At 38.3% G+C, this 13965-nt stretch overlaps 1 protein-coding gene across 1 annotated transcript in view; it reads right to left on the bottom strand.

Moving 5' to 3' along the window:
- Positions 1 to 13965, bottom strand: part of LOC111575354 (phosphofurin acidic cluster sorting protein 1) — a 76029-nt gene that overhangs the window by 22505 nt on the left and 39559 nt on the right. The window contains exons 2-4 of the mRNA XM_055007832.1: positions 10035 to 10122; positions 8289 to 8372; positions 6074 to 6205 (exon numbers count right to left, since the gene is read on the bottom strand). Of these exons, the coding sequence (XP_054863807.1) occupies positions 6074 to 6205; positions 8289 to 8372; positions 10035 to 10122 (304 nt within the window). The remainder of the gene's footprint in view (positions 1 to 6073; positions 6206 to 8288; positions 8373 to 10034; positions 10123 to 13965) is intronic.

Genomic DNA, 13965 nt, shown 5'->3' with positions numbered 1-13965 from the left:
TTTGTGCATTGCCAGATTAAAGAAAATAAAGAAGATCAGGATCTTAGGGACAAAAGTACCCATCCCAAAAAGTGCAATAAAAATATTGGCAAAAATGAGATTAGATTGAGCTGCACTACATTTGTAGATTGTAGAAAAGCCTGTAATCTCGTAAAAAGTTGCAAGTAGCACTGTGAAAGACTGCAAGCTTTGTGCATCAATAAAAAAGTAAATATACAGACGTCCTGCAGCATAAAAAATTGTCCTAAAAATATCAGATATGATTATTGTCTTGATCGTAAATATTTAATATTCAATAATTTTCAGAAGGTTAATCTTTGAAAAACACATAAAATGTGATAATTTTACCATGTAATCCACACCAAGGTGAATTTTTGGATAATGACAGTCTGGGATATGTCAATGATTAGCAACAGTACCAGATTCAAACACTCAGAACCTTCAGGATTAAAAAAACAACAACAAAACAGTCCAGCTTTTCAATAAAAAAGAAAGAAAAAAAACAACAAAAAACTAAACTTTATACCAAAATAAGAAAAAATATGTCATGCTGTTGTCATATGCAAAGTATCGTGATAGCAAGAAAACCCTGGATATTTAATTTCACAATAGAACAGAAATTTTTTTGTAAATAAGAAAAATGCAGATTTCAATCCAATCTTTAAAAATATTTCTAACTCATACTCAAAACTTGTGCCCATATGCAATTTGAATAAACTCCCTTCATGCTCCAGCAAGCAACTGTTTTCCCAGATGAGATGCGTCTGAATGTCAAAACAGCAGAATGCAAATAGAAACAAGAACATTGCAAGAATGTAAATGTCAGAGGCATAAACTTTTAACAGATATGTTCAGGAGGGATCAGCTTATTTCAGTAGAGGGGATAAAACACTGGACATTGCATCACTTAAACAGCATTAGAGGAGGAAGAAAAAGCCGATAGAGATCAAAATAAAAGCTCTACAGAGGAATGGAAGATAACGGAACAAGGAGAAAAAAGCAGGTTGGTAAAAATGAACAGTTCAGGGATTAACAACGCCTGACAGAGAAAATGTGAACATGTGAGATCATTTCTCTCTGCAGCAAACGGCATCACGTCTCCTGTGTGTGTTTGTATCTAACTGAGTGACATCCAGCCTCTCTCAGCAGTCTGGTCACACTCACACAGTTAATGAAGTCTGAGCAGCTTATTACAGAGACAGCCTCAGCCACACATTACACAGACATTACTGCTTCACATCCTTTCACTTGGCAAAGGTGCAGCCGACGCATTTCAGACATTTCATGCTCCTGCTAGCTTCCTGAAGCTCCATGCGGCTGAATATTTAACCGTTTTCCAGCCAGATTATGCAAATCTGACAAACAGCACGAAGGCAACATAAATATTTAACGAGAAACACTGTTGTAATTTGATAGTTTGTTTTGTTTTTTTAAATCTCACCAATTTTCCTCATGAAGAGACTAAACCCAGCGGTGGACTTACTGCAGGTTCTTCTTCTGGAAAAAACTACCGCAGCTTTCAAAAATCCATTAAAAAGCGCCTACATAGTTAAACTACCAACTCAATTGAAGTGATGTATTATGTTGAACATGTGGCGAATTCTTTCCTAAAACATACTTTAATCACAAAGATAATTACAGCATTTAAGTCAGAAAAATGACAGCGAAAGAGACAAACAGCAGAGTGAAAGCTGTGCAAATGAAAGTTAAATGGAATAATGATTTTTGCATTAAGCCATACCAGGAAAATGCAATAAGAAAAGGAAATAAGGGAAAACAGGGACCAAAAAGAACTGGAGACTAACGCTCTTTATTGGCATTGATTTCAAAAAGAAATAAAATTACACCAATATCACCTCTTGAAAGTGACACTAAAATGAATCTCGCTGTCTGCATTTGTCGGTATTTTAAAAGCACAATAAACCACAAAGGCATTTTAAACTATGGCATTTTTATGTAAACTCACTTACTTTTACGTCCTGCAAAAACATGCGTCTCTCAAGGTGATCTCATGGTGCTCAAAATAGTATCAGTAATTACATTGGATCTTTTAACAACCTGCCTCCATCCCAACCTTTTATATTTAAACCACTTTGAAGCCAGACTTTTACTTTTCAGAAAAGAAATGGCAATAACTGTCTATAAATCTCTTCATGGTCTCATCCCTACACATATCTCAGAACTTTACAGCTCCACCGATCACTCAGATGCTCTCACTGTGGTTAGTTTGAGGACAAAAGACTATGGAGAGGGTTTTTTCTGCAGCGGCAAATTTGCACTAGTAAAAGAAATTGTTAATATAATGCTTGCTTGTGCTACTGTTAAGGTGGATTATAGTTAATATAAGATAGATAGATGCCTGCTATCTAGGTTTTTACTCCTCTTCAGCACATTTTTACTCACTCTAGGGCCATTTCCACTGCAATATAAACTCCTGCAGCTTATTTGGCAACAGCACAACTGTGGCTAGAAGTACAAGAAACTTACAAATATCTTCGGTGCAGCATGACACAGCTAAATTTCTATAAGGCATAAAGGGAAAAAAATGAAAGTTACATTTCTTTAAATATTTCTTTAACAAAAAAAATTTAAAAAACTTGGACTAGGGGTGTAAAGTGTCCTTCCAGGTACTACAAATATGGAAATAATGGTGGCTCCGCATATAATTCAGTTACTTATTTGCATTTTACAGTCTTCTTTCACACTGCCCTGCACAACAACTCTACAAAGATGTTTCACCATGCTGAATGTATCTTCCAACAACCTACTGCGAACCTTCTCCTGGTTATGCTGTTTTTGAGCCATACTACATTTATTTATTTGTCCAAGTAGGTTTCATTTTCCTCTCCATCTCCCTTGTTGTCACCTCTTTGCTCAGTGTAAGCACAGCCTGCAGTTCAGCTGAATGATTAGTGAATTTTTGTCACAACTGAGTCAAACATGACTTCTTAGTCGTACTGAAAAGCACAGAATTTTCAATTATTATTATTATGGTCACTATTTTTTTTAACAGGATCTGGTCCAATTTTTACATAAATTTAACATGTCCAGTGATTTTAATGAGGTATCACAATTTTAATCTGAGCTTTTGTTCATTTTCCTGACTAAATCGCACATTACACGAGTCGTTCAAGGCCTGTCAGCAAGTTGAAAATCTACAATTTTTTTCTATTTTTACTGTTTCTGTATTTAACAAATGGTGTAATTCTGGCAATTTTTGTAAACAATAAGATACTTTTGATGCTTCCTTGATTTCTAATCTAATTAACAGATCACGAAAATACTTGCTAGTTTGCCACAGATTAATATAATTATGTCTTTAAACTGAAAAATCTGCATTGAAAGAGCTAAAACTTACAGTCAAAACATTTTGTGAATATGTGACCGGGTTCAACAGTTCATCCTCTTTCCTCTTACTTGCTGGGTCAGTGGAAACTACTTGTCATATCCGAAGAAGCACAATGCCTTCAAAATGACATTTCTTAGCCACTCTGAAAGGCCCGAGTGGGTGGCCTGTAGCATATTATTTTTCTGACACACGCAGTGCTTTATGTAGAATATGCCAACATGGCCGTTTCTGGAAGGACTTTCACTGCGGCTCTGAGGGAAATGAGTTTGAACCTTTCGTGCGGATGAGTCTGCATTGGTGTCCTTTGCCCTTTGTAAAGCACTTTGCAGTGAACCTGTCTGTTGCAGGAGCTTCATGAATAAAATCTGACTTTATTTTACATACTGGGACAGTCTTAGACAGCCAGCAGCCAACAGAATAACGTCCTGTTTTAGATAAAGAAGTCTTAGGGTTGCATGTACTGTATAAGCTTTTTCTACTGTTGTATTTGGTTTAATTTGCTCCTAATGAGACACTCAGCTAACTTTTAAAGACCAAACCTATTTTGTTAATTAAGTCTGTATTTATTACTGTTTCTCTCCATAAAGTATTTTCTGGTGAGCCAGTTTGATCAAGGTGTTTTATCCTGTAAATACCTGGGACTTCGCTCGCAGCCAATGAAAATCACCAGGATTTCACAAAGCACCAGGAACATCCACACATGCCCCCACATACCATAAATCACAACCCTGTTAAAACAGATTCATATTGTGAGAGGCAGAGAATGTCAGGAGCTTTTGGCAGAAGAGGCTACAATTTAATTGGAAGTTTGATTTATGGCAACATTTACGTGGGCTTGGAAGAGAACTTTAAGCCAAAGATCGAAATCAGACGTCTGATTTGAAAGCGCACTCGCTTGAATTGAGCCAAGATGAAGGTTAAATGAAGGGTAGCGAGAAATAAAGTTCTCAAGCGGCATCACTGTGAATGACATTTTTAAACTGATAAAGGAGGGATATGAGAGAATAGATGTGCATAAAAATGAAAAGCAGCAGCGACAAGAGAGGACCACCCCCGTCATTCTGGTAAATATTAAGTTAGAAGCCACTTTGTGAGGACACGCTGTGAAATGAAGCAGAGCTGAGATTGGATTTAAGGAGGGAGCAGAAGCTACATGTTTAGGGAAATGAGCCTGTGACCGCTAGTTTGTAGGGTCAACAGTTCAGATCTGCTGGGACGTTCGTCGGGTTGCCGAGGATGAGACTCTGCTGATTCAACCGCTCACAACTGACGTGCCCTCAAACATGCAGCTTAACCTCCATCTGTTGCTGTGGAGGAGCTCAGCGCTGAAAACACACACGTTTGTGCTGAGAAACTTTCTCCGAAGACACAAACCACTAATGAGACAATTCAAGATGCAATCATGTGTCTAGGCCATGTTAAAAATGAAAAGTGATATACTGCAGATTGAGTGCAGTCATACTCCGAGAAAGGTAAATCCTTCTTACAGCGAAAGACTATTGTAGAAAAGTCGTAAATAAAGTATTCATTTCTTTCCAAAGTCTTGCCTCGTTACTCTATAATTCATAAGGTTTGTTGCTCTCTGTTTCAAAGACATAAACTGCTTTTTTTAACTTTGTTTTGACATGTAATCCAAAAGTTTTGTTCTCTTCTGCATGAGAGCACTGGACTAAATTACAGAAAATAATGTTCTCAGGCAATGTTAAGAGTCCAAACATGCCTCTATTCTTCCATTATTGATTATTCTAACAATTATTCCCTCTGTTAAAGCTGGAGTAAGCATTTTAATAGTCTTTGTGCTTTTCTCATGTTGCATTTTTCCTCTGTGGACTTTTGAATTCAAATATGAAGTCTTGCAACTCTATGGAAAAAGCAAAACCTAGCTAGCAGTGGAGAGAACTGAAAAAGGTAAAAATGAAAGTTGAACTTTAGCTTACAAAATTAAAAAAAGCTAAGTAGTATAAAGTGATTTTGACAAAATATCACTATCAAGTTTTGTCTAATATTTGGTAAATTTTTCTAATTTAACTCCACATCACACATAATTAGCTCAAGGACAGTCAGAAAGTTGAAAATATAACAGTTCTTTCTGTTTATACAGACTGGAGTTTTGATAAGAGGGGTAATTTTTGGCAACTCTAAATAAATCATCTTTAAAACCTGCTAGTGGGTTTAAGGAATCAGAGGGTTAATTGATGAATTGTCCATAAACTTCACAAAGAATGAAAACATGGATATATCCATTACAATTTCTTACATACAATGGTGGTTTCTTCACAGAGTTGTTTTTCATAAGAACAGTGGATTTCTGTTTTGTTGATCAAATAACTGATGAAATGACTAATCATTTCAACACGGCTTAGAGTTCATACAAATGCGTCGATAATCCCAGTAATAAATATACACACCACAGCGTGTCTGCAAATGGTATTTTCAAAATTTCATTCAAAAACAGATAATTCTTATCTACAATACAAAAGAAAAGCTGAATCTGAGTTCAGTTGTTCCTTTTCTTAACAGGAAAACCTTCACTGGTTTCTTCTCAATGCAATGAATGCAACACATTCAGATATATTATCATGAGTTGTTGAAAGGCCCAAGAAATGTAGGAAATAACTCAAGAGATAAAGAATGCAGAAGAATGTGATCAGATTTAGGGGTAAGAAAAGCATATCATAAAACTTCACGACTTTATAGCGTTGAGATACTTCGAGACGGCTATACCTCGGCCATGTTGATGAGGCCCAGGGCCAGGGTCTTGTAGCCCAGGATGGTCCGGTTCTTGTATCGCTTCCGCCGCTGCAACATTATCTGAAGCTTGTTGGCATCCCTCTTCAGGAAGTGAGGGTACTGCAGGTTCAAACCACATACAACGCACACTTTAGCAAATACATGCACAAAAACACACCACAACAGCTGACAGGTGGGTGATGAATTGTTCAATGGGTTCAGACTGATAAATCAATGACATTCGTTTCTCAGGTCTTGATAATTAGACTTATATAAATGGCTTGTTGTGTAAGTCAATCACACCCGCTGACCTGTCTCTGGCATCCCCAAGTGTCAAACCATTTAGTCACATCTGAACTATGACATAACCCATCATTAAGGATCTTGCCGGCTGCACTATAAATGGAACTGGCTCCTGTGACAATGTTCAAAGCTATGAAATGATTCAGCTCTTGCTCTGTGCAGTGCTGCTGTTGCTGTAGAAAGTTTAATGTATAATGTCTGGCTCAGTGCACTCGGTGAGCTACAGAGACACAGAGAGAGAAATTCCCTGACCTTTTAGCAGCATTTAGAATCATGGAAATCGGAAAGGATGATTTAGAGCAGAAGAAACCCTACTGGGAATTATATTAACCTTCCTCTGCCTGAATGCTAATATTAGATCATATATGTGTGTACAGCTGATGTATGCAGGGTTGATGTTTACGACATGCAACATGTCTGTGCCTACATGTCAGAAATAAACGCATCATCAGAGGACTGAGGCAAAGCCTGAATAGGTACATATTTTTACACGCTTCAGGTCATTGTCTTGCTGCAAAACAAATCATCTCCCATACATTTCTCTATACTTTGCTGCATTCATTTTACCCTCTACTGTTACAATCCTTCCAGAGCTTGGTGCCGAGAAGCATCCCCACATCATGATGCTGCCACCACCATGCCTCACAGTGAAGATGGTTTGTTTGTGGCAATGTGCAGCGTTTGGTGCCTGCCAAATATAGCGTCAATCTGATTATCTAAAAGCACAATTTCAGTCTCATTAGACCAAAGAATGTTCTTCCAGTTGACTCCAGTCGAGTCTCTCATGGCCTTCTGGTTAACTGTAGACCATCCAGCCAGTTTCTCCCATCTCAGCCGCTAAAGCTAGTGATTCCTTCAGAGGACTCATAGGTGTCTTGGTAGTCTCCCTCGCCAATCTTTTTCTTGTAGAGACACTTAGTTTTTGAGGACAGCCTCCTCTAGACAGACTTTTTCTTAATGATGAATTTAATTGTACTCCAAGGAATATTCACTGACTTGTAAATTTCCTTGTATCCATCTCTTAATTTCTGCTTTTCAATGACCGTGTCACTGAGTTGCTTAAGTGTTCTTTTTGTCTAAATGATGGAGTTACATCCAGCAGTATTGAGTCACAAGTGACTGAACCTTCCAGGTCAGCAGGTGTCTTTACTGTGTAATCACCTGAGACACATTTGTTTGATTATTGTGGCCCAAATTGTGGATTATGACACTGACATTTCCTATGTTATTTAATTATAAATAAAATATCATTCAGAAAAAAAAAGATCAGCACTAAAAGTAGTAATTGCAAGTTTCAATCAAGAGAGTCATAATTATATTTTAATGTCTTTTTTTTTTTTTAAGTTATATTTTTGGCCTTTTTGTGGGCTTTATTAGATAGGCACAGTGAGAGAGAGAGACAGGAAACAGGGGAGAAGAGTCAGGGGAAGACATGCAGCAAAGGGCCGCTAGCAGGACTCGAACCCGGGCCAGCTGCGTCCGGGACCAGCCCTGTACATGGGTCACCCACTCAACGCGTTGAGCTATACGGGCACCCATATTTTAATGTCTTGACATTGTCCATGTTGCATGTTGTCCGAAGGCAAAGACAATTTAAGTTAAAAGGTCAGGACTGCATTAGGACCACCTTGAGTAGAAACTTCACCTATTTTTGTGTATACAAATACATTATGGAAACATGGCTAATGAGATAGATGTTGTCCATTTTTGTACAGTTATGTAGTTAATTTTTTTTAAAAATCAAGAAAAAATCCTCATGTATTTTAGCTCCAGTGTGCAGCATGCTCATTTTTTGTTGTGTAATTGTGGCTGTGTTTTCTGTATAAACTGAATCCAAGAGAAAAACTCCTGTTTGGTTTTGACTGGCAGGCCCCGGACCTCTCTGAACCTTTGTCTGTACCTGCAGGGAGAAGGTGAGCTGCAAGTCAGTCTCTGTCAGCCCGGCTGAGGACAGCAGGATCTCGTTGGAGCGCAGGATTCGCTTGGAGCCCTGAGGAGGTGACGGAGGGAGAACAGACAGTGAGTGATGACAAAAGTACAAACATGGTGAGAGCAGTAGAAAGAAAGAAAGGAAACATGGAAAGGGGACTGCTGGCGTGCCCTGGCTACCTCCAGCAGAGTCAAAACAATGAACTCTCATCAACCACACACAGAGAGAGGAGCGTAGGAGCGAATCAGGCTGAGAAAGGAGGAGAGGAAACTGACAGATCGGAGGGAAGAGTGAACAAGTGGCAGCAGAAGCATGGAAAAAGAATTAAAACAGCTTAAAGTGCATTTTGTGCCAGAAACAGCTGAGAAGTTATTGGTTTACTAAGATTGAGAACAAGATGAAGACAATCAAGAGAGAAAACAAGCCAAAGAGCAGAACTGGGAGTCGAGCCACAGCATTAAAGTGGGCTCTAAACATCTTAAATGTGGAATGGCAGCAGACAAAAGCTGACAAAATACAGTGAGGAAGTCATTCATGCTAATTTTAACTAACTTGGCTCCTTCTGCTGCCAGAAAGCTGTCAAAAGTTAAAATAGTGGACTTTTCAAACCTAAAGCTGACAGCACTGATGCTGCTTTCAATTACAAATAAGAAGCAATGTCGACTAAACAGCTATAGAGCAGTCTAAGAAAGTCTTTGGGCTCTTATAAGAAAAAGAGGAAGTGTGTCCAGATCCAATAACCTGACTCGACAAAACAATGAACTATTTTACAGAACTAGAAAAAAAGAGGCAAAAACCACTCATTTTTAGGTGAATTCAGCAACATTTCAGCATCTATCGTTCTACTGGTTTGGCACATTCGATCAAAGCAAAAATCAGGTCTCTAAGTCCTATAATACAACTCTGCTGATTAAAGCTACAGAAAGAGTCTACTATAACTTCTACAGGTAGGGGGAGAAAATGACCTGAACTATGACAATGGTTGGTCACAACAACACGCCGAATTCACTAGATTTGGCACCGTGTGACTTCTTTCTCTTCCCCAAAATGAAATTATACCAAAAGTTTGTCAGATTCCGTTCTTGTTTCCATGACAGGATTTACCGGGGAGTGCTACAAATGTTGCAGAAGCACTGGGAGCAGTGTATAGGTACACAAGGTGTCTACTTTGACAGGGATTGCAGCCTAACTAAAATCAACAGTGGTTTTTCCTTTTTGAAGGCAGCGTCTGAACTTTCTGATAATACCTCAAATGTATAATTTCAAAAATACTTCAAAGAACATCATACTGCAATGCAAACAGGTCAAAATAAAGCCAAAACATTGCATGGATCGAGAAAATGTGTCACAATAGGGGGTCCGGGAAAAAATTTTGAAAAAAAATGTATTTTCAATGCTCATTCTAGTTACTACAAGAATATCTGCAGCTGCCTGAAAACTGAATCTAACAGCTATTATGAAGTAAGATAACTCTACATAAAACATAAAAGGCTCAAATGTGACATTTGAATACATCAGGACAAAAACAACAGGACAATAAGCCAGCAACATCACATAAGACTAGATGATCTTTTCCCGCACACTCTCAAAAAAGCAGGTAGCATCAAGTAAATCCATTTCAGGTACAGCAGGACTTAGTTACCTAAAACCTTTCCTCCCACTGCTGCTCTGCTGTTAGTTACATTTTGTGCGTTTCACTGTATTTCTCTAGACGTCTCATACCTGCAGTTTGACAGCGATGACCACTGAAGTGAGGTCTTTATCCAGCTCCTTCAGCATGATCAGCTTCTTCAGGGTCAGGTTAAACAGCCTGCAAGCAACACACACAGAAGGACACTAAAATTAGATTCAGTGCCCACATGCTGTCTCGCCCTCTGTTCACAGTACAAGCAAAATGATCAACAAGTCATCGGAGATCCATTTGTTCCCCGCAGAGATGAGGTGCCGTGACTGGCCAGAGTCTGGACAGTTTATAAGCTGCCGGGCAAGAAAAATCAACCGTTATCGACCGTCTCAATGCTCCAATTGTGCTTTTATTTCTCTGCTCATACTGTGATGAACATTACTTATACCTGTAAAGTGCTAAATTAATAAGGATCTTAATGTTTAATTTAAAGACAACAGAAAAAACTAGGTTCTGTACTGTTTAACTAAGGTGGTTGCAGGTTTCAAAAATCATCCTGTTAATAAAAGAAAACAGATTTGGCTTCCAAACTGGTCACTGGTGTCCATGCATCGTCCTCCTATGAAAGAAATTTGCTTCAAGCAGTTTCTGGGCATTTTTTGCTCCTGTCACATTTTTCTTAGCTCTGTGCTCATTTTTTCTTTATTAAGAAAAAAAATATATAAGTCCTGCACCTCCATGAAAACAGCACAACCATGAATGGAAGTAGCGAGAGCTCAAAAATGTGTTTTGTGCAGTAAAAACTACATATATAACATCATATAAACACAGCCTGCAGTTCAGCCGAAAAGTCCCTCAAGTCACGTCATCACGACTACAACTTACCTCTAAAAAAACAGATTCCATTGGCTCATTTTTGGTGTACTTTAAACTAAAAATCCTGATTTTCAGCTGAGTTTTGGTTAAGTTTTCTGACATAATGGCAGGTCATTTCACATTCAAGCAGTTTCAGGACCCTTGTACAGTTGAAAATTTGTTGATTCTTTCTTTTTTTACAGTTTCTGCCTTTGATAAATACAAATTTTTTTTGAGATAGCATTTCTTTTAAACCCACTATTTGGTTTTGGGCTTCAGAAGGTTAAATAATATACAGGCGGACATTACAGAATCCATTCCTTTTCTACTCCATCTTCACTTTCTGTCTCTCAAGAGGCATGATTCACAGGCAGGATCACTTGAATTGTAAGAGGTGAATCTAAAATGAAAAGTGGCTTTAAAAAAGGTATTCAGTGCAACTATGTGTTTTATCTGATGACAAGCTGCTAAAAAAAGATTCAATCCAACCCACAAAGGGACTGAAAGTGGTTTTCTATTTTTACAGAAGCTAAAACTGTCCTTATTCCAACTGAAGCCAACACTTGCATCAGCGCATGCAAACACACACAAAAATTACACTGGATGTCTTCCATTTGAGAAACACCGAAGAAACAAATTTGTAAAACTTGAACTTCAGCCATGTGTTTCCACAGAAAAACAGAAGCACAGACTCACACTAGGCAAACGCAACATAGATGCACAGACAGAAACATTCAATTGCTCAAAATTACGAGAAGAAATCAAGACCAGATGCACTTAAAGGACTGAAATTGAACGAGAGAAAACACACACACGCATCACACCCAAACAGCAGCTGTGCAGCCAGGGGTCAGTCTGTTCAATAATTCATCTCCGGGGCTCAGGAGACAGAAAGTGACCCGCTCGACTAGACGAGTTGGGAAATAGAGAAATGAAAAAAACAACAAAGATACAGAAAAAAACATCATGTCACAGAATTATGTGCAGAAGACAGACAGGCTGACAAAAGACCAGAGAGAGAAAAAAAACAAGAGAACAAAAAGAAAATGACAAACAAAAATAGAGATGTAAAAAGAGCCGTGAATGCAGAGAGGAGGAAACAACACAGAGTCAGACAAAAAGAGGGGAGACAGAGGGAGGGAGGGAGAGCGAAACATGAAAATTGAGGGAGACATCAACAGGGAGAACAGAGACGTGGCGATGACAGAGGCTGACACAACGTGTTGAGAAAGAGATGAACTGTCTGACACTGCGAAGAGAAAAAGATAAAAGGGCTTTTTTCCCAGGGCAGTTTGAAGAAAAATAGTAAAAAAAAAAAAAGAAGTCAATAATGCTTTCTACATGTTTTGGGTGACAGAAAAGAAAGTCGAAACCAACAAAATCAGGAAAAATCACCAAAGCCCTGCATGGATCGATACACCAGACAGGATGGAGGTTACACGAAGTGCTGCTACACAAACGCACACACTCAAGCTTCACTCCTTATGACAGCTATAAAGATTAAAGGCAGCCAGAGTGGACAGAAAAATTGCACTCCTGGTCCAAACACACCTCTGCGCCCTGAGCTCCCTCTCATCTCACCTGAACCTTCCACCAGCTCCACCCCACTCGCTGCCTTTCATCTTTCTTCAAGTGCTCCCATCCCAAACAGTGGAATGGACAAGTGGCCTCGACTGCTGACGCAACTGCTGGAAAACTCGGTGACAAACACAGCAAGGCCTTTTCTCCTCAAACCCAAGATCAAAGTGTCCAGGAGAGGCTAAACCTATGAATAATAACAAATTCTTTTTTTTTTTCCTCTCGCACTGAAAGGGCAGCTAAGTGCAGCTTCTGCTTACACCTGCTGGACGTGAGTGGAAAGAATCAAGGTGGAGAGGAGGCAGAAGAGGCCCGGTGCCAGGGGTCGATTTGGGATGGGACTGAAGCACCTGAGGTAGGCCATTAGGGAGGCGAGGGGAGAAAACGGATGAGCGTGAGGAGAGAGGAAAAACACAGCACTTGGAGAGTGCAACAGTGTGACTTTTGTACCGCTGCCTTTCAAAATCAACCCTATAACCCACCTGTGGGTTTGAAAAGCATGTAGTCTTTGAAAAAAATGCTAAAATTACACCATTGATGCCAGTAAAAACTGGCAGAATTGCAGAGTTTTCAACTTTCAGTCTTAAACTAATAATTATGCAGTACTGTTGGGAAAAAAACTAAACAAATGTAAGCTTAAAATTTAAAATTAAACATTAACGTTAAACATATGTGGTAAAAAAATGTAAAAATCTCTGCACAACCATTCAGGGATTTTTTGGATGAACTGCGGTTGTGCTTACTAATCAGTAATTTGTTAGAAGATACATTCAGTATGGTGAAATATCTATGCACAGATGAGCAGTGTGAAAAGAGGCCAAGTTGTAGAGATTTAAAAAAATGTAAATACGAAAATATCTATAGTATGTAGAGCCAGATATTTTTCTAATACTTGGAAAAAGGTTGTACACATTTATTCTAGGTGTTTTCAATTTTTGCACAACAAATCATCATAGAAACTCAGTTTTCATGTTTTTATTTACACTACTCTCACTATACAAAACTGATGTTTTTGACCTCTGTACTTCTAGTCATGGTTGATCTGTTTCATTGCAGGTACAGGACTTTATACTGCAGTGAAAAATCCACACACAGTGAGTAAAAATGTGACAGATGTAAAAAAAAAACAAAACATCCTGACACTGCTTGATGTTCAGAGGGTTAAACATTGAGAAATTGGATAAAAGATCAATTCACAAAATGTAGAATTATTGTAGTTTTATTTTGCGGCACAACCCAGCCACAAAGTAAAATCCTTTATAAGGACCGCTTAGCAATATGAGAGTACTAATCCTCATACTTTAATAATACTATACTATCCCCAATGATAATGTTTGCAGTAATTATTGCTGTTGATATATAATGATACATTATTTGGATGCATTATTCTAAAAAAAAAAAAAAAAAAATCTGCAGGGATTCCATTAAAAAAAAAAAAACTGGTCGTCACATATTAAATCTTAAAATTACTTTATCTGCATAAAATATTCAGAAACTGTCAAATTTCTTTTTTAAATCACAACTTGATGAAATAAAAAATGAAAATGTCACAACACTTTGAAGGCCTTTTCTGATACTAGGTAATACAGAACCATT

This window comes from Amphiprion ocellaris, chromosome 23, assembly GCF_022539595.1.
Source record: "Amphiprion ocellaris isolate individual 3 ecotype Okinawa chromosome 23, ASM2253959v1, whole genome shotgun sequence".
In the NCBI taxonomy this organism is placed as follows: Eukaryota; Metazoa; Chordata; class Actinopteri; family Pomacentridae; genus Amphiprion; species Amphiprion ocellaris.
Note: the sequence above shows the minus strand (reverse complement) of the source record. Positions and strands in the feature narration are given on the sequence as shown.